At 36.3% G+C, this 21,384-nt stretch overlaps 5 protein-coding genes across 5 annotated transcripts; all 5 read left to right on the top strand.

Annotated features, from left to right (window-relative positions):
- The first annotated feature begins 256 nt into the window (after positions 1-256).
- LOC125197425 (uncharacterized) lies at positions 257-2,819 on the top strand. Its single transcript, XM_048096161.2, has 3 exons — positions 257-1,074; positions 1,267-1,802; positions 2,149-2,819. Exons 1-3 carry the CDS (start codon positions 348-350, stop codon positions 2,749-2,751), a joined length of 1,866 nt encoding a protein of 621 aa, XP_047952118.2. The 5' UTR covers positions 257-347; the 3' UTR covers positions 2,752-2,819.
- Positions 2,820-4,219: 1,400 nt separating this feature from the next.
- LOC125191911 (malate dehydrogenase, glyoxysomal-like) lies at positions 4,220-6,252 on the top strand. Its single transcript, XM_048089344.1, has 9 exons — positions 4,220-4,380; positions 4,458-4,667; positions 4,745-5,059; positions 5,253-5,342; positions 5,432-5,515; positions 5,594-5,629; positions 5,706-5,795; positions 5,873-5,967; positions 6,060-6,252. The coding sequence occupies exons 1-9, from the start codon at positions 4,321-4,323 to the stop codon at positions 6,130-6,132; spliced, it is 1,053 nt and encodes a 350-aa protein (XP_047945301.1). The 5' UTR covers positions 4,220-4,320; the 3' UTR covers positions 6,133-6,252.
- Positions 6,253-7,110: 858 nt separating this feature from the next.
- Positions 7,111-8,917, top strand: LOC125194784 (transcription factor bHLH25-like). The gene is made up of 5 exons (XM_048093006.2): positions 7,111-7,231; positions 7,324-7,420; positions 7,494-7,943; positions 8,142-8,480; positions 8,589-8,917. Exons 2-5 carry the CDS (start codon positions 7,385-7,387, stop codon positions 8,655-8,657), a joined length of 894 nt encoding a protein of 297 aa, XP_047948963.2. The 5' UTR covers positions 7,111-7,231; positions 7,324-7,384; the 3' UTR covers positions 8,658-8,917.
- Positions 8,918-11,847: 2,930 nt separating this feature from the next.
- Positions 11,848-14,982, top strand: LOC125192502 (NAD(P)-linked oxidoreductase superfamily protein). Its single transcript, XM_048090098.2, has 5 exons — positions 11,848-12,163; positions 12,346-12,574; positions 13,158-13,457; positions 13,961-14,089; positions 14,659-14,982. Exons 1-5 carry the CDS (start codon positions 11,988-11,990, stop codon positions 14,788-14,790), a joined length of 966 nt encoding a protein of 321 aa, XP_047946055.2. The 5' UTR covers positions 11,848-11,987; the 3' UTR covers positions 14,791-14,982.
- A 3,596-nt stretch (positions 14,983-18,578) lies between these two features.
- LOC125192404 (soluble inorganic pyrophosphatase 6, chloroplastic-like) lies at positions 18,579-21,095 on the top strand. The gene is made up of 6 exons (XM_048089943.2): positions 18,579-18,896; positions 19,419-19,579; positions 19,828-19,928; positions 20,057-20,238; positions 20,610-20,708; positions 20,810-21,095. Exons 1-6 carry the CDS (start codon positions 18,651-18,653, stop codon positions 20,900-20,902), a joined length of 882 nt encoding a protein of 293 aa, XP_047945900.2. The 5' UTR covers positions 18,579-18,650; the 3' UTR covers positions 20,903-21,095.
- Positions 21,096-21,384: the final 289 nt, after the last annotated feature.

The raw sequence follows: 21,384 nt of genomic DNA, 5'->3' as shown, positions 1-21,384 counted from the left end.
ATTCCTTTATCAAAGAATCTTGTCGCCGTGGTCTTGCACTGCATCATCTTCTTCTACTCGAATTATAAATTAAATGCTAAAAAATTAGAACACATAATAATAAAATATCAATCCTTCGACTTTAACAAATTAAAGTCCCACTTTAATTGCGGACATTTAACTTAAAGCTGCGCTGAGCTGCATGTGGAATTGGTTCATTCCTAATATTTAATTGTTTCATGATACATTGCTTCTTTTGTGTTCCCACATAATTTGTATCCAAGATTCATTGCTTCTTTTGTATTCCCACATAATTTGGATTTTCAATAACTCGACATTAAATCATCCAATCTACAAATCTAGAGCAGATGCAACTCTCACGGGGCGATGATGTTGTTCCAATCCGAATATGGAGTCGAAGCGACGAAGAAGCAAGAGCATTCTCCATAAGAATCTCGAATGCAGATGATCATGCAACAGAGATTTACAAGGACCAAGATCTCTACCTCGCAGCCAAGAATGGCAATCTTGAAGGCTTCACAAGACTTCTCCAACAAATTTCCACATCAAACCACATCAACTTCCATGATATCTTAACTAGATCCACTCCTATTGGAAATACATTCCTTCATGTAGCAGCCAAGCGTGGCAGACTAAACATAGCCAACTTCTATGGAGAAACCCCTCTGCATCTTGCTGCCAAATCCGGGCAAGTATCAATGGTGGAAGCCTTGGTCAGAGTTCATCGCCACCACCACCAACTTGATGGCGAAGAAGCCACTCTTCTACGCGCGAAGAACAAGAGAGGCAACACGGCGTTGCATGAAGCTTTGTTGAGCTTCTTGGAGAATAAGAGAGGGAAAGCATCCCTTCATGGATCCTGGATTAGGATTTCCGAATGTTTGATTCATAACGATCCTCGTCTCTCGTATTGTACAAACAAGGATGAAGAATCTACCTTGTATTTGGCTGCAAAAGCCGGTCTTAAAGATAGCGTGTCTTTGATTCTTCGTCTCTTGCCAGACCAAGAATGCTTGAATGATCTCTTCAACAAGAAATCTCCTATTGAAGCTGCAATCCAAGGGAATCACAAAGGTATGTATGTATGTGTTACAGAATCTAGTGCAATTTGGGGTTTATAGATTAAATGTGCTGTGTCTGCTAATAAGGAGTAGTTTTTTGGAATGAGTTTGTGTTTGGTATGTAACAGTAAAATGTTATGACAAAAGTTCTCTTCATGCACTCATATAAATAATTAAGGAGTTGTGTTTTCTTCATAATTTCCAGATGTTTTAGAAGCAATGCTTCACACGAACCGGAGCTTCTTCCATCTAAGAGACGAAAACGGCAAAAATCCTCTTCACCACGCGGCCGATTATGGCTACCTCGAAGGCACGAATCTGCTGCGCACCCACTTCCCTGAAATGGCAACTCAGAGAGACAAAAGTGGCTCATTCCCAATTCTTGTAGCATCAAGTGAAGGCCATGTTGATGTCGTCGAGGTTCTGCTCCAGGACCTGCCCGATCCAGCCGAGGTGCTCGACAATGATGGGCGGAACATCCTGCACCTCGCGGCCAGGCACGGGAGGACTAATGTAGTCCGTTCTGTTCTCAGGAACCGCCATCTCCACGAGCTCATAAACATGACAGACGAGGCCGGGAACACTCCCCTGCATCTGGCCACCAGACACTGGCACCCCATGGTGGTCAGAGACTTCACCTGGGACAAGAGAGTCGACGTCGCCATAATCAACGATGACGGGATGACAGCTCTCGACGTCGCCGAGTACCACATGCAGCTCAAAGATTTCCAGAACATCCAGGTACACTCCTGACAGAAAATAGAATGCGGAAAATAAATAAGAGTAAAAGTCAATTTTGGTCCTAAACATATGACCAAAATACGAATTTGGTCCAAAACATTCACTTTTTAAAAAGCAGGTTCATAAAAAATGAAAATGTCAACGAAGTAGTCGTTTTTTTTACGGTTCCATCAAAAAAACTAATGGTCATGCCACTGTGATTAGCGTTGACCGTTAGTTTTTTGACCGAACCGTCAAAAAAACGACTACTCCGTGACTGTTTTGGACCAAATTCATATGTTGATCATATATTTAGGACCAAAATTGACATTTACACTGCATTGTACTAACTCTCTATCTGTCTCAGTACCTGACTTGGACAGCACTGATGGCAGCCAGCACCCCACGGGCACTGACAGGCAACACCTTAGGCACAACCAAGACGCACCGGATAGACGCGTTCGAGCGCCAGGTGAACTTCCTCTTGCTCGTATCGATACTAATTGCCACGGTGACTTACGCAGCAGGGTTCACGGTCCCTGGAGGGTACAACAGCTCGGACGACGACCACAACAACACGCCGGGGCTGGCGACAATGCTGAGGCACATGGCGTTCCAGGTGTTCGTCCTGACGGATGTGCTGGCCATGTACAGCTCCCTCACGGCCGCGGTGGTGCTCGGGTGGGCGCTGTCGTTCGACTTCGTGCTGGTGGTGAAGGCTCTGCATCTGGCGCTGCCGCTCTTTGGGGGAGCCCTGATGATGATGTGCATCGCCTTCACGGCGGGGATTTACCTGGTTGTGCACGATGTTTGGTGGCTCAGAACAGGTGTTTTGATCATGGGGATACATTTTGTGATCAAATTGGTGCTGCTTGGCCTTCCTTTGTGTTTCCCGGTTTCTTCGCCTAATTTGTTCTTGCGCTACATTTCCTACTATCCTTTCTATTTCTTGGTATTACTAAATACCTAACATCTTGGATATTTCACTCACTTGTAGTTGTACGAGTATTGTTATCTTAATCTTTCTCCTTACTTTCCGATGTTTCCGATTTGAATATTGAAATGCAACCTTTGCTCAACCACAATTATAATCTGTTCATTGTTCTGTGGTGGTTTTGGTTTAGGCTCCGATTTTAGTTCGAAACAATCGATTTTGTTAGGTTTCTCATGCATGTACTTACAATTAGTCATTCAGCCATTCACAATTCCTTTTACAGAGCCATACTCAATATTTATAATTGACTATCAATGTGGTGTTTGGTTTTCAAGATAAAATAATACTGAGTTGTGAGATTAATTTAGTCATAGGGGGGTTAGCTATGACTAATTATCCTATGATTATCCATCTGCGATTGAGTTGTGGAGTTGAATCTCATGAACCAAACAGACTACAAATTTAATATCGGATACAATCTTGCAAACCGAACACCCCAAAAAGTGTATGATTTTGGGCTAAACTATAATCGGTAACGAATTTGGCAGACGGTGAAGATAGAATAAAAAATTAATTGTTAATTTATTCAAAATTTTCCAGATAAAATTGAATTAAAATTCAAAAACCAAAATTCTAAATCCAAAAAAGACCTAAAATAAATTTGGGAAATTGGTCTCTAAAACCATGAACTTTGCCTAAAATTTGGTATTTCCCATGAACTTTGAAATTGGTATATAATATCACGAACTTTGCATTTTGTTTGGTATTTCCCGAACTCACTCAAATAAGATATTTTCATCAAAATCTTATTTAACATAGGCAACCGTGATATGTTTTATAATATTTGAAATCACTTTTTAAGTTCATAACATGTAGCATAGAAAGTCACGTTGAAAACCACGTTGATTTAATTGTGTCAAGTATGATAAAAGCCTCGTAAGTTAGTCAAATATAGTACTCCCTCCGTCCCGGCTAAGATGACACATTGCTTAGCCGGCACGAGATTTTAGGAGTTATTAGTTAAAGTGTTTAATTGGAGAGAGAGAGGGTGGGTGTAAGTATTAAAGTAGAGAGATAAAGAAAGATGGATATTTTAATAGAAGTGAGAAAAAGTGGTTGAATGTATTAATTGGAGAGAAAAAGTTACCAAAAAAGGAAATGTGTCATCTTAGTTGGGACAAACTAAAAAGGAAAACGTGTTATCTTAAACGGGAAGGAGGGAGTAATAAACATGCCGTGGGAAATACCAAACAAAATGCAAAGTTCGTGATATTATATACCAATTTCAAAGTTCATTGGAAATACCAAATTTTAGGCAAAGTTCATGGTTTTAGAGACCAATTTCCCAATAAATTTTTGTCAGACCAATTTCCCAATAAATTTTTGTCTAGTGATCCACAGTTTTGTTAGTTTATCTCGGCGACAACAGATGGGAGAAGAATAGCCAACCAAAGACCGATTTCCGACAGCCACAAAAACTGGATACAAAAATAAAGGCTCACAACAATTTCCAATTCTATTCTAAATTATCATCTTTATTTTTTATAATCCCATTTTCTTTTTTTCAAAACTCACAAAACCAAATCATCTCACTTCACCAACAACATGGAAGCCAACAGCCGTATTTCCCGAATTTCCGCTCACCTCAATCCTTCAAATCCACAGGTAAACAAAGTTGAATGAAGTTTAATTCTACTTAAAAAAAGCGGTAGTGAATTGGAAGCTCATGTTTGCTTGCACAGATGGCTCCGATGCTAAGTGCGGCAGAGTGCAGAGCAAAAGGCGGCGCCCCGGGCTTCAAAGTGGCGATTTTGGGCGCCGCCGGAGGCATTGGGCAGCCCCTCTCCATGCTAATGAAGATGAACCCCTTAGTCTCAGTCTTGCATCTATACGACGTCGTCAACGCCCCCGGCGTCACCGCTGATATCAGCCACATGGACACCGGTGCAGTTGTGAGTTCATTTAACTAATATTAGTATTTGGCTTTGTTGAAGAAAAATATGAAGTTGCCATATATGTTTGGTTGTAGGTGAGAGGGTTTCTGGGGCAGGGGCAGCTGGAGAGCGCGCTGGAAGGGATGGATCTTGTCATCATACCTGCTGGTGTTCCGAGGAAGCCCGGGATGACTAGAGATGACCTCTTCAATATCAATGCCGGCATTGTCAGGACGCTCTGTCAAGGGATTGTCAAGAGCTGCCCTAACGCCCTTGTTAACTTGATCAGCAATCCGGTGAACTCCACCGTGCCTATTGCCGCTGAGGTCTTCAAGAATGCTGGCATCTATGATCCTAAGAAGCTCTTGGGAGTCACCATGCTTGATGTTGTTCGAGCCAACACCTTCGTGGTACATGCTTTGCTCTAATTTAGTCTTGAATTTTTCGTTTCGAGACTAGAGTTGAGCCTGTTTGTCTCATATAGACTTGGTAAAGATCATGCTTTCAGAATATAGGCAATCATCTCATGAATTTTGGGCCAATTCTAATAGTTTCAATTGAGCTTATATATTTGTACTCAAATTGATGCAAAATTGTGTATAGGCTGAAGTTTTGGGGCTTGATCCTAGAGAAGTTAGTGTTCCTGTTGTTGGTGGGCATGCAGGGGTCACAATTCTGCCCCTTCTCTCACAGGTAGTCAAGATAAACTTTGCTGTTTCAATATGTATTAATTCATTTTAGTTGCAGATCTGCATAGATTTGAATGAAATCTTCGTCTGTAGGTGAAACCTCCTTGCTCTTTCACACCAGAGGAAACGGAGTACTTAACAAAGCGTATTCAAGATGGTGGGACTGAAGTAGTTCAGGTAAAATCGATTGCTGTGTTTCTTAAATAAGTAAAAGAAAATATGCCATTGAACAAAAACTGGCCACCATCATTGCAGGCAAAAGCGGGTGCAGGCTCGGCTACTCTGTCAATGGTAATGATTCTGATTCAATGTTCAAAATAAGAGGGAGAAGCAGGTAACTAACATTAGAGATGAGTTAAACTTGTAGGCATATGCAGCAGTGAAATTTGCAGATGCATGCCTTCGAGGCCTAAGAGGAGATGCTGGCATTGTTGAGTGTGCTTTTGTGGCTTCACAGGTACATCTATCGAGCTTCATGAGGTCCACTTTCTGCAACAGTTGGCTGACTTGTGCCTCTCAATGTTCGGTTTACAGGTTACAGACCTCCCGTTCTTTGCAACTAAGGTGCGACTTGGGCGTGGAGGAGCGGAAGAGGTGTACCAGCTAGGACCTCTGAATGAGTATGAGAGGTAAGACTTAAGAGTGTGTGTGACATGAAAAATTACTACTATACTGGCTTGGTAAAAACTAAATTTACTGATTGCTGGATAACTGTGGACAGGGTTGGATTGGAGAAAGCAAAGAAAGAACTGGCAGTAAGCATTCAGAAGGGAGTTTCATTCATCAAAAAATGAAAATGGAGATAATCAACCCTATGATATTAATATAATAGCATATCAAGAATCCCTTCTTAAAGATGTTTTTACTTTTTATATCTGTTGCCTGATAAAGTCTTTAAGATGTTTCCATGTGCAGTTTCTCTCTGTGTTATCAGTAAATTTCATCTGTGTCATATACAATAAAAGTGATTGATACAAAATCATGAATCACATAACCTCATGGCTTTTTGGTGAATGGTGCAACTAAATTGCTACACTAGTGTAAAGTACAAATTTAATTCGGAATATATTCTCACTTTTTTGTTAGGAAAACATGAAATCGAGAAAATTTCCTACAGTGGAAGAAAATATTCCACACTATACCCTACAATCTCTTAATTAATCTCAAAGTGAAATTAATAAATATAATATTCATATTAAAAATGGATATATCATACTACTGTTTGCTTTGCAATAAATATTTGACAAATGATCATTAACCGCACACGAATCTTGACACACGGTGAAATCATTTGGCCGGAGAACCAAATCCCTTAGTTGACTATACATTAGAAATTAAATATTCTCTAATTATTTTTTTAATCAAGATAATCGTATTTGACCATGTGCCCAATTGGGTATATAAAATACTCTGTATTATATATATGTGTCATCACGATGTGGATATGGAAGCCCCCGAGAAATGTTCGTTTGATGAAAAGAGAATCGAAATACATTGATTTGAAATAAAATGTTGAGATCAAAAAGGAAACCATTATTGCTAAAGTTATTCCATTATCAGTTTGACCAAGTAGTTGGATCCCATTTTTGGGATAAGTACCCATTTCTCCCAACAAAACGGAATTATTAATTTATTATTGATTATTGATGCTAGATACGTTAAAATTAAAATTCCCAAAAGGAAGTTCACATCTGCAGATTATGAAATAAAATAATGTGAGAAAGATATACCAAATCATATAAGTTAGACCTATAAAATGAGCACATGTCTTATCGATTCACTACAACAAATCAACTTGAGAAAGACTCAAACTTAGAGACGCAATATTACAATAAAATTTAGGATTAACTCTTGAGTGGAAATACAAAGCTTTTTTGTCCATTGAATTGGAAGGTAAGTTGTTCATTTCTCCAACCTTGACACACTTGAAAAAAAATCAACATCTGTGGCACAAATTGATTGTTATTTTCATCTTATATGTGCAGGCTAAGGCTATATTACTATATACCATCATTATTAAGTAGATCAGCAATTTATTTCTCAAGCATGGAGATTGCAACATTCAGAAACATAGCTGATTTCGTAAGTAAACTAATAATCTTTAATTTTTTTCCAATTAAATTTAGTTATTTAGATTTTTGGTTTAATTTTGCAGGGAATGGATGATCCTCTCTTCTTTCAGCAATGGCAAGTGGACGCTATCGATGATTTCAACACGATTCCTTGTGCATTTTCCCAAGGGGTTCATCACTCCTACGCCCCCCAGCAGCCTCTGCCTGAGATCAAGAGGCCGGCAGAGGCGTTTTCGGGCAGTGAAAGCCGGCCATGGAAGCAACTGAAAGGATCAAACTGGAGCAGCTGCAAGCAAGAAAGAATGTCAACCTCACCTCCCCCAACCAATAGCCCTAAAGAGGAAAAATGGTTCTTTCCCACTGACCATCAAACCTCAAACTATGTGCTGAAGCCATGCCAAGGCATCAAGAGAATCACCCCCAACACCAAGCTTTCTCAACCACAGGACCACATCTTAGCAGAGAGAAAGAGGAGAGAGAAGCTCAACCAGAGTTTCATCGCCTTGTCCGCCTTAATCCCCGGCCTTAAAAAGGTGATAATCAGTACTCCCTCCGTCCCATGAGCGAGTCATATTCCTTTTCGCTCTCTAATTTTTTCTATAAATATTAATTTCTTAAATCCTGTGCCCAAAAAAAGTGTTTCACTTATCTTGGAATAGCGTGTAAATTACTGAATTTAGATAAATCTCACATAGAATATATGGTTTTTGTTGTTGCAATCATTGATGCAGATGGATAAGGCTTCTATTCTTGGAGATGCAATCAAGTACATGAAGCTGCTGCAGGAAAAAGTGGAGGAGCTTGAGGAGAAGGCCAAGAAGAAGACTGTGGAATCTGTGGTGTTAAGTGGCCGTGATCAAAGCCGGGCCGAGGTGTGTGAATCTCTCCCGGAGATCGAAGCAAGGATATGCGACAAGGATGTGCTGATTAGCATCCATTGCGAGAAGAGGAAAGGGATATTGGAGAAAACTGTTGCGGAGATTGAGAAGCTCCATTTATCAGTTGTCAACAGCAGCGTCATGACTTTTGGACATTCTGCTCTCACCATAAACATAACCATAATCGCAAAGGTATTTATTTGTAAATATATGCATAGATTAACAATGTTTCTATAAATTAGCTTAGCATATTATTGTAAATGTACAAAATTGTGAATTTTGGTGGTGGTTTCTTTGCAGATGGATGGCGAATCTGGTTTGAATATGAAGGAGCTGATTAGGAATTTACGCGGTGCTATTAGCAGATGACGGAATGCAAGTTGATGATATATATAGTTTGTCAAAAGTTTTGCTATGGAGTTTATATTTTGAAGAAGGGAGTATTATTTTTCCAGCTCTGATGAGTTGGTTTTTCATGGTTCCAAATAGTTTGCCCATGTTTTTATATACTTACCATTCTGTTGTAAAGTATACCTCTCATAGCCTGGTTAGGGTTTAAAGTTTGGTGTATGCTGACGCAGGAATTAAGGTTTTTTTATTTTTGAGATTTTTATGAATCTTTTTCTTAATTTGGGCTTTTTGCTAACTAGTGTTAGCCCACGCGCTATGCGCGACACATAATATTTTTGTTCTATTAATTAGATATTTTGAATAAATTAAATAAATTAAAAATAATATCATTACATACGATTAAAAAATAAAAAATATAGTACTATATACAATAATATGTTAAATAATTATAGATATAAAATTAAATAATTTTTTAATTAAATAACATGATAATATTTGTTAATTACGACACTTATAGTTACAACATACATACTTCAGTACTAAAATTCTCAATATTAAATTGATATAAAATATTAAATATGCAACTAAAAAGTATAAGGAGGACAATAACATCGTCATACAAAGATAAAATGATGTACAAAACAAATAAAACATAAACATTAGAACAATAAAACAATAGTTTGTAAGACATTAAAAAACTTATATGTGAACAATCTTAATTGTACAATAATAAGAATAGCAGCATAAAGAAAATAAAATAAATAATAAAACACAAACTCCAATATCCCGATGACTCTTCCTCAACCTTATTTTCCTCCTTAATCTCCAAATTAATTATTTATGCATATGCGCAAAAACAAATGTGATATTTATGATCTTCGTCTTCTTTGCTTCCTTTCGTCATTTCGTTGTTTTAGGTGTTTTCTTTGCATGAAAACTATGAAGTGACGAAGTTGGTGACAAATGTGTAATGTTGTAGCTTCAAAATATTATAGATAGTCAGAGCTTATGTGATTTCTATATTTGTAAAAATAGAACCATTATAGTATGGACAAAAAAATTAAAATAAAACTAATAAAAATAAAACAAACTAACATCAAGAAAAAACTGAAATATGAACTAACATCGTTGAAACAAATTAATCTCAAATAAATGTACTACCATAGGTAAAAAGTAATAACCATATCGAGAAAAATTCTTCCTTTTGCAAAGAATCCGTGATGCAATTGGACATGACAATGAGTAATGAATTATAAGCTAGCAAATGATACATATTTATAAACAATTAAAGATTTTAGTTTTAGATAAATAACTAAAAATTAGTAATAAGCTAAGCACTGACACATACCATCCGATCGTGGAACACATATTCCAAGAAGATTACATTGTTTTGTCCACATTTAATGAACATAAATATGCATGCACAACACTTGAATCACTGACGAAGTATTGTTAGGCTGTAGACATTAAGGAATGCGAATTTCATGATGTGAACAAATCTTTACTTTTGCCGCAAATTTGTGATGGAGTGAGGGGAGACGATGAAGAAGTGAAATACAATCTTGCAAATGATACATATTTATAGATATAAAGTATTGAAAATGAATCATTAATGTGGCGGTTACAAAATAATAAGGAACAATTATATTTTGTCCAATCATTATTTGAATATTATGAGTCAACAAAGTAACTCCTAAATTGAGTGAGACTAATAATCATCAAAATAATTGCCAAAGTAACTTACAATGTAAAATAAATATACATAAATATAATATGGTGATTAGTTATTCCATAAATATTTAAATTGATCCCATAACTTATAAATATTCTGGAATAAGGACAAAACTTATAAACATTTTAAAACAAGGCCAAAACTCGCCTTTTATATATGTATAGATGTAAAATGTCATTTGTAATTTATTCACTAATTGATACCTATATGTTATGAACAGTTTTTATTGTGTTCGTTAATAAACTTGATAAGAAAATGAAATAAAATAGTCAAAGAAGCAAAATTCTCACATCATATGATTAGTAGTAACTTACTAGACTACTTCATCTGCATTTAAGTATATCATTCGGCTGATTTAATTTGTGCGAGATTTATTTTTTTTTATTTACATAAGTTATGCATAATTTTGCGTTATGCACTAAACACATGTACGTACTTTAATATTTCCACACAAATAAAACTTCTCACGTCTCAGCTTTGCCACTTAAATTATATCTAAACTTAAACAAAAGTTTATTTTTATTAACAATATAGATTACAAAGTCTTTTAGTTCTCCCTTAAATGGAGTTGAAAAGTCATATCCATATTAGATTTCTCCAGATAGTTTAACTCTAAATTTGTAAATTATGTGGTTTTATTAATCATGACGAATAGTCCTCACCTAATTTTATGATTGTCTAACTGAAATTCAATAAGTAAATCTCTCACCAAGCACTAGTGGCGCCCGGAATACCATTTTCATTTCATTTTCTAGATATTCTTGGTTATATTTAAATGATCATCCACGTCTCTAATCAAAAGAAAATACTATGAAAAAAGATCTCATTCTATTTAGAAAATATATATCGATTGATGGATAAATGAAGAGAATGCTACTGAACTACTACCATATACTGCAGACAAATAAAGATTCCGTCAATATACAACATACTCCTATTTCACCAACTGCATATATGAGTACCAATTTTTTTTATTAGAGTATTAGAAGTCCTATTATTTTGTAATTTATCCTGAATCATGCAAACTAGTTGTCTTAAGTTATCAATAAAGACAAAGTCATGTCGTTTTCAAAATCCAACGCCACACTAGCAATTGTGCCACAAATAATTATGTCTATCTATATGTATTGCGATTTGATTGTTTTGTGTATTGTAAGAGAGAGAAAGTATTTGGTTTTGAGTCTTTTGACATGCTACGTTGAAGATAAATTTTACATGTGAAAGTTACATTAATAAAAAAGTGGGTGGCGTTAATGGAAAAAATAAACGTACTATTAGATAAATAAATTGAAAAAAATAAAAATATGCTAAAAATATAGTAAAAGTTAAACAAGTCGATTTTTTTAAATTAATAAGGGACCTGAGAGTATTGATCTTAGGAGCGGATCACCTATTCCAATACACTAATCCATTTCCTACTTCACGCTCATAAAATAAAATATTAAGTGTAGACAATTTTATTTTTTTTTGTTTTGTTACGAGTGTGAAGAAGGAAATGAATTGGTGTTTTGGTTGATCTATCAGTTATCACGAACCACTCCACATATAACCTCACCAGTCACCAAACATACCCAGCATTGATTATCTTCGTCTCTCTCTCTCACTTTCTATCGATAATGGCTCTAACCCCACTAGAGCTCCGGCCGTTGGGCAATACGGGCCTAAAGCTCAGCTCCCTCGGCTTCGGCGCCTCACCACTCGGTAATGTTTTCGGAGTCGTCTCTGAAGCCGACGCCATCGCCACCGTCCGCCAAGCTTTTAACCTCGGAATCAACTTTTTCGATACATCACCGTAATGCAATCAATTTATCTTTTCTCTTTCTTTTATTTTTTCACCTGCCGATTTGATTCACCTTTCAATTTCTGTTTTTATATACTACTTCAGGAAGTTGGATTGTGTCCGAATTGGGTGTTTATGTTTGTTATGTTAAATAATTTTCTTTACATTTTAGATTTGTAAATTTGGAATTTTAGGTATTATGGAGGAACATTATCTGAAAAGATGTTGGGGAAAGCATTGAAGGCTTTGGGAGTTCCTAGAAATGAGTACATTGTGTCGACTAAATGTGGAAGGTATAAAGAAGGTTTTGATTTTAGTGCTGAAAGAGTGACGAGGAGCATTGATGAGAGCCTGGAGAGGTTGCAGCTTGATTATGTTGATATCCTGCAATGTCATGATATAGAATTTGGCTCACTTGATCAGGTTCCATTTTGTTCTTATCTCCATATGCTTGAAGATTAATCGCTTGAGCTGTGTTATATGTACTGTTTCTCAGTGACACCCTTCATCATATGCATATACTATGTCATTACTCAAATTAGGTTTCTTATCTAACAGCCTGAGAAATGTCTCTAAGAAGCTGTGCAATTTTAATCTTTCTGTTCTTTCTGAGAACTTTAATCTGGCAGTATAATACTCCCTCCGCCCCCCATTACTTGACACAGTTTGCCATTTTGGTTCATCCCACATTACTTGACACACTTCACTTTTTCCATTTTTGGTAGTGGACCCCACATTCCACGAACGCATTCCTACTCACATTTATTATAAAACTAATACTTTAAAAGTAGGACCCACATCCCACCAACTTTTTCAACACACTTTCCATTACATTTCCTAAAACCCGTGCCGGGTCAAACCGTGTCAAGTAATGGGGGGCGGAGGGAGTAGTATTTATATGTTCAATGTGAGGTTGATACAGTCCGCCTTCTGATATCGTTGTTTGTAGTTCATCTGTTCATCTGTTGGTTGATTTAAAAGTTTTGTGTTGGTTTTCTGTGTGCAGATTGTCACTGAGACGATTCCCGCACTTCTTAAATTGAAGGAAGTAGGGAAGATTAAATTCATCGGTATAACGGGGCTTCCATTGGGGATATTCTCTTATGTTCTGGATAGAGTTCCACCTGGAACAGTTGATGTAATCCTATCATACTGTCACTACGGCATAAACGACTCCACTTTGGAGGATCTCATCCCATACTTGAAGAGCAAGGGTGTTGGTATAATAAGTGCTTCTCCACTTGCTATGGGACTTCTTACTGAAAGCGGCCCTCCAGAATGGCACCCTGCTTCTGCCGAACTCAAGGTGATTCTGACTTCTTTAGGCCTCCATCTGATTCTTGGACTTCCAAATGCTATCAAAATAATACTACCTCCATCCACAAAAAATAGACAAAATTGTGGATGGCACAAGTTTTAATGCACAATTGATAAAGTAAGTGAGAGTGAGGAGAAAAGGTGGTGGAAGTAGTGTGTGTTGGATTGTGGGTCCGCATTATTAGTAGTGTTTAAAACTTTCCATTTTTAGAAATGGTCTAATTTTGGTGGACGGCCCAAAATGGTAAAACTAGTCTATTTTTTGTGGACGGGGGTAGTATTTGCTTCACTGTCTTACCATACATCGAGCTAAAAGCCTATACTTTGCACCTGAAAAAGAGAAAGAGACTCTTTGAATCTTGTGAGGCTTATATGCAAAGAGAAACTTCTTTTTTGACTTATGTTAAATCATCAATTCTAAGTTACAAGTCAACCTTTTGAATGCTGCTTGCATTGGTTCTGTAATTAAGCTTCTGTATATTTTCCTCTCAGGCTGCATGTAAAGATGCTGCTGCTTATTGTAAAGAGAAAGGGAAGAATATATCTAAGTTATCTTTGCAATACAGCTTATCAAATAAAGATATTTCTACTATCTTGGTTGGGATGAATTCTGTCAAACAGGTAAATGTTAATCCCTTTTCACCGGCCTCTAAAATGTTGCTTTTATCATCATAAATGACTTGAAGCCTAGTCTCTTATAACAGTGTTTCAATTGCTGTTCTAACTATTTTGCTACACAATTGCATTAGACAGTAGACACATTATTGGTATGGCTCCTCGTTTACAAAGATCTATGGAAGTCTCTGAGTAGATGCGCCAGTAGTTTTATTAGATAGATGGTAAAATCGAAAGTAGTATCCCAATTTCTGTTCTCTTGAGTTTTACTAAAGTGCTTGTTCGTTTTTCTTTTTCATATTGATTCAGTTGCGTTATCTGTAGTACCTTAATTTAACCTCTTAAAAGACTATTCTGCTCTTCTAAATATAAATCACTTTGGATCTGTACAATTGGTATGGCTCACTGTTTAGAGAGACTTATCAAGTGTCGGATTACAAAAGCATGTTTCTTTATCAGACACTACCAGAAAGATCTTGATCACGACTATCATACATTTATGTGGCCCATTTCGTGTAGTACTAACTTGTAAACAAATCATGGATCTGCATCGGATAACATATGTTTCTCGGCAGGTTGATGAAAATGTAGCAGCTGCAGTTGAAGTTGCAACAGTTGGGAAGGATGAGAAGGCCATATCAGAGATTGAAGAAATTCTGAAACCTGTGAAAAATCAGACATGGCCTAGTGGCATTCAGCAGAGTTGATCATTTCATATATTGCTAAAATCTGGAGTGATGCCAACCCTTTCCATTTTATTCGTCTATTATTCCTCCTCTGTAAGTAATTGTGTTTTTTATAATAATTATGTAATGCTACGGCTGTTGCTTAACATTAATGTTACTTTGGATCACTCTTGTATTAAATCATTCACATCATATATTATGTTATGTCCTTAATTATTCCCCGCAGAAAGGAAATGATACTTTTTCAACCAAATTCTTTCTAAATAATATGCATATATCTTAGATTCATAGTACTAGTAATCCTTGGTGATTGGCTAATATCATTGATGAGTGTTTCCAAAACCATCTTAGAACATAGTCGAGAAACACATTTGCCAATTCTGAGCAATTCTTCCAACACCAAGATACCCATAGCGTATTGCATTTGCCAATTTGTTAGTAGTGATGTTTAGAGTAATATGCATAGAGAAAAGGATAAGAGTCTCTTCTTTTACCACCACAAAAGAAAATGCACGTAACTGATAAACTCATGTATTTCAACAGCAAAAGATGAATGAGTTTACTACTATTAGGTGTGCTGATCACTTGCCAGCCTGGATGTTTTGCAAGCAAATTACAAATCTAAGTTGAATGGAACTGAACTGTTATAGGCAATCATGCTTTTAAATGTCCACTAAAATGAGTTCAAAAGGATGAAATGTAAAAGAGAATAAAGGCATGAACCCTTGTCAACTACTACTATCTCATTATTAATCCATCTCTAAAAAGTAATCATATGAATATTCTAATTTTGGAATAGTTAAACAACACATTTACACCTTATACCATTACAGAATTTAAGTATACTACTTACTTTACTAATTATACATTAAAACACGTGCCGAACCAAATGTTTGTACTTTTCAGGGACGGATGGGGTAATAGATAATAGTAGTACCTACGTCCAGCCCATCGGGTTTCGAGTCTGGCCTACTCGGGTTGCGGGCTAGTTAAATTGTAATTTTATCGTGTTAAAAATTTTCAACCCCAACCTTCTAAATTTAATAGACTATTCGGATCAATCCACGAATTGCGGACTGAGTGATACTCTAATTGTCCCAACTACTGGTAGTTATATACATGTAGTTGTAGTCTTGTAGATGTGCCCCTTTAGCTATTTAGAGGTAGATGAACGGCTACGTTGCTTTATTTGGTACATGGACTAATACATTATCAATAGTTTATTATGTAGCAGGAACACCTCCTAACCTTCATATTATCATTTAAGGCGTCAAAATGACGTTACGTGACCTATTTATTGAAAGAGAATTCTCTTTTGGATGAAAACTCCATTAATCGACTTCCGACAACTCCACATCCACGCCAACTATTATGTAAAACGATAATGGTAAAATTAAATAAGATCCACAGTTGAAAACCATACTCATACATGATACATTTAAAGCATAATTTTGAAAACTTTATGATTGGGCTTGAACGGTTGAAATATGAGTATCATCATATCAGTTTATCCATATTTTTTAGTGTTACCACAAATTATATACACTGGATTGGTCTAGTTGATGAAGGCATGATTGTAATTTGTGAAGTAGTTTCAGCACAATATGAGAATATCCGAGCATAATCCGTCCAAAGATGAGCAAAACATGCATACCAAATAAAATCATGATATTTATTACTCCCTCCGTCCCACTTTAGCAGTCCCATTGACTTTTCTGCCCTCTTTTTGTAAAAGAGATAAAAAATAGTTAAAGTGGAGAAATGGTAAGGTAAGAGAGCCAATAACGTAGATAAGACTCTTCTCTATATTATTCTCTCTCTTAATCTACCATTTCTCCTCTTTAATAATTTTTTATCATTTTTACAAAAAGATAGCAAAAAAGTCAATGAGACTACTAAAGCGGGACGGAGGAAGTACAATAAAAACCTCCAATATATAAATACCAAGTACTTGGGGAGTGTTATATTGTTAACTCAATATTTAATTGCTAACTAAAACTAGCTATCAAATATTTAAATTAAGGGCCTAGATCATCAACCCCGAAATGTCAATACGATCAACAAAAAACGTCTATCCTATAACTTTAAAACGCATATAACTTTCTCGATTTAAATTATTTTTTTGCACAACATATATCAAATTAATGATAATTTCATAAGGATTCTAATGAGATCTCACTTGTATATGTTCCGACGTCAAAATTTGAAAAAAAAATTGAATTTTTTAAATTTTTTCGTACAGCACAAATGTCAACATAGTATATAAAATATGTCAATATAATATATGTAGAATGTTAATATAAGTCAAGTGTTAACATTTTCAAAGCATTGTGTTCACATTCTCAAAGCATTGTGTTGATATTTTTGAAACATTATATTGACATTTTCATCTAAAACCCTAATTTGGTAGTATTTTTTTATCTTTTATGATTTAATTAATAAAAATGAAAATTACACGTGGCAACTTGTAAACCATAAATTTTCCAAAATCTTATAATCTTAAATTAGTTGTAGTAAGCAATTAAATGATGAGTTAGCAATTGATCACTCCGCCGCCAGTACTATCAGTCAAAATTGTTTAAAGCTAGCGATTTATTTCAGATGCAACTTTCATCCCCGTTTCAAAATATCAACTACCACACTCCTTATTTGGAATTAAATCGTTAGAGATATAAATCATTATTTTATTTTAGTAGTAATTCATGATACTTAGATCCAAACTATGTGTCAAAACAACAATATTTTGATATTAAGATCAAGGTAAGAGATTGTGGATGCCAAATCAGTTACTACTTCTTTGAGTCAAGGACATAATTACAAAAATATCAGTTACTATAGGGGTGGCAAAATGGGTAGTGGGTAACGGGTAATTCCCATCTCGACCCGTTACTCGCCGGGTATCGGGTACCTGCTACCCGACGATAACGGGAAATAGGGCGGGATCGGGTAGTGTTTTTTAGAGTTTTGCGGGTAACGGGTATACCTGCTACCCGCGCGGGTATACCTGTTAATCGTGATAATACCCGTTATCATTAGTACTAGCCATATACCATCTTTTAATACTCTATCCGTTCCTTATTAATAGAGGCGATTCAAATAGTTATAGTGGAGAAAAAAAATAAATAGTTGAATAATAATAGTCATATACGCACTCATTTTGAAAAATTAAAAATAAATAGTTAAAATGAAGAAAAAGTAAAGTAAGAGAGATAATAATGTAGAGAAGTGTAGTTATATTATTATTTTTTTAAAATGAGTGAAGAAAATGAAACGCCTCTATTAAGGCAGAACAATGGGAGTACTTTATATAATCTAATAGTTCTTTCGAAACATTTTTCATATTCCAACGAACATACAATTGAAAACTCACCGGAATTAGAGTGTCCCCTCACTTTTATTCTCAATAAGTTTATCATCGATATTAATAAAGTAAATTAGGGAACATTGACGACTATTATGGTTTTCAAATTTTTTATTAAGATTTTGGATCGGGTACGGGTACCCGCAATGTCGGGTACGGGATACCCGACACGGGTATCGGGTAATCCCGGTATGTCATGGGACGGGTATTGAGACAATAAATTTGGCTAAAATAGGGTACAGGTACCCGACTTGCCGGGTGCGGATACCCGCAGATAACCCGTTTCGCCACCCCTAAATTACTACAATTATTACTACTATAATACCACTCTCTCTCACCAAAAAGTATAATCTCTAAATAATAATCCTCCAAAACAAGAATTTATAATAAGAAATTTATTATAGAGAAATGCTGGAAAAGTGAGCAACCAATCAGAGGTGAGCATTTGTGGTAAAATAGTGGAAACACAGTCACCACAGAGCTCTCTCATTCTACACTCACCACAAAGAAGAAAATAGAAATGGCGGCGACCAGAGTCATTGCATCGGCTGGCAACGCCGTCTCCAGCGGTTTTCTCTGCAGAGGCCAATTCCGGGCTGCGCCTCAAAGCCTCAATCTCAGCTTCAGAAACGGCAGATTCCTGACGCAGAAAAGGCGCCTCTTTACGTGCAATGCCATACAAAACCCCCAAGTTCAAATCAAGGAAGAGGGCCAGCCCGAATCCCTCGATTACCGCGTCTTCTTCCTCGATAATTCCGGCAAAAAGGTATGTCAAACTCGGATATAACACGTTGTTTTATGTCCTTTTCTCTCTTATGTTTGAGTTTTATGGGAAAGTTACTTTAATTGGAGGGTGGAATCTGAAATTTGTGACCTTTTCTTTCTATGGTGAATGGTGATTTTACACTGGTTTTGAATAGAATCTAGCACGATTTGACTCTTCGCATCTTTTTCATACTTCTTCCATTCAATTCTACAGAAATATTAACAGTATTGATGATTTTCTTTATAAGCTTTTCTCAATAGCTGCTAATGCTATAATTTCTGTTGAATTGGATGGAAGATACGAAGAGAAATCGGAAATTATTTTAGGCGTTTATATATTGGCTGATGCAAATTCCTTAACCAGGCTATCATGTGTGAGAACTACATCGAATTATTAAATTCTACTAGCAAATTCGTGGAGATAATTTTGCTGTTTATTTGGAATTAATGGATGATGATTATGTAATAGTACTTCAAACTGTGAGTTCATATTGATGATAAGTGCTGCGATTGTTTGACACAGATTTCCCCCTGGCATGATATTCCACTGCACCTGGGTGATGGTGTATTCAATTTCATCGTGGAGATTCCAAAGGAATCTAGTGCAAAGATGGAAGTTGCTACAGATGAAGTGTATACCCCCATTAAGCAAGATACAAAGAAGGGAAAACTCCGATACTACCCGTAAGATTGCTCTAATTTCACTTTCCTACTCTTTCATGGCACTGAAAATAAATTTGCTGTTTCAAACCAACAGAAAAAGCATCCCTGGTTTTTAGGCTATCTATATAGTATGTTGAAGCAATGGTCTCCGAAAGTGAAAAAAAGCAGAGATGGAAATGGAATTTTAGTTGCTTTATAGGAACTGCTGACTAGTTCTACTTATGAGTGGTTCTTGTTTTCTTATTCTTAATTTCCATGCTCTTCTGTAGATACAACATCAACTGGAACTATGGATTGCTTCCACAAACATGGGAAGACCCTTCACTTGCAAATGCTGAAGTTGAGGGGGCATTTGGAGATAATGATCCAGGTGCAATATCATGTTTTTCAACATCATGCTTTTATCGTGTTGTTAAGTAAACTTCCCTATGGAAACTTATTCAGGAAATAAAGCAAGGGAGCAAGTTTAATCTAATTGTAATATCCTTTTTCTTATAGTTGATGTTGTTGAGATTGGGGATAGCCAAGGAAAAATCGGGCAAGTCATGAAAGTGAAGCCCTTGGCTGCTTTGGCAATGATAGATGAGGGAGAGCTTGACTGGAAAATAGTTGCCATTTCACTGGATGATCCCAGGGCTTCCCTTGTTAATGATGTTGATGATGTTGAGAAGCATTTTCCAGTAAGTAATATCATATCCATATGATATTAGTCAGCAGGCTTTTCTACCTTTACTAAACCTCTACTCTTCATCATTCTCCTGTTCTATCGCATATAGAGAGAGCTGCCTTGTATTTCTAACTTTTTCAAAGTGCTTAAAAAGTTCATCTTTATCTTGATTTAATTTGAACTTTCTAGGACAGCTTGAATGATATCAAGTTCATTTATATCTTGATTTAATTTGAACTTTCTAGAACACAATCTTTCTTTGCTTGGCTTCTATGAAGAGTGTAGTGGATCAATCTACATAATAATACATCTCATAAGTCATAAGTCTGTAAAAAGCTTGAAACAGATAAAATGCCAAACTCAATTACTGCTACTCTTTTGCAGGGAACTCTCACTGCAATCAGAGACTGGTTCAGGGACTACAAGATACCCGATGGAAAACCTGCCAACAGATTTGGCCTTGACAACAAGCCAGCAAACAAGGTATTATTTCAACTATTTATGTATCTGAAAAATGTCTCATCTATTACTCCTATCCTAGCCATGATTGATCTGGTAATTATTTCCTTGTTCGGTGAGTGCAGGATTATGCACTTAAGGTTATCACTGAGACAAACGAATCGTGGGCTAAACTTGTGAAAAGATCCATTCCTTCTGGTGAACTATCTCTTGTCTAAATGAAGCTTAGAGTGTTTGTGCTGCAAGTTTTCAGCATCCCTGGTAAAGCGATGTACTTCTTTTGCTGGCAATTTGCCGTTATTTATTTTTCTGGTACTGAGAGAGAAAATATTTGAGCAATGGAACTATTGCTTGTGTATTGACCTCGGACAAGTTTTTCATGAATGAAGAGTCTCTTTCCTTTGCCACCAACTCCTTATATTGCTTGTGTTACATGAATCTTTTGTGAGAAGGCTAAGGATATAAAATGTTGCCAGCTATTTTATTAAAACTCACGTCAAGTCTAATATTTCACAAAGTTTTGGTAGATAGAGGGAATAATTTTTATATTGCTTTCATACTCGATATAATTAACAAAATTTGAACCATCCATATGCACATTAGGTCATCCACAATGTAGTTGCTTCGGGTGCAGCTGCATTGCAACGCATCAATCAACGTGGGCAGGTGCCTTTCCACCCCCACCCAGCACAAAGCCCAG

This window comes from Salvia hispanica, chromosome 4 (genome assembly GCF_029641045.1).
Source record: "Salvia hispanica isolate PSC_SH4W2 chromosome 4, Shi_PSC_v1, whole genome shotgun sequence".
NCBI classification, from domain to species: Eukaryota; Viridiplantae; Streptophyta; class Magnoliopsida; order Lamiales; family Lamiaceae; genus Salvia; species Salvia hispanica.
Note: the sequence above shows the minus strand (reverse complement) of the source record. Positions and strands in the feature narration are given on the sequence as shown.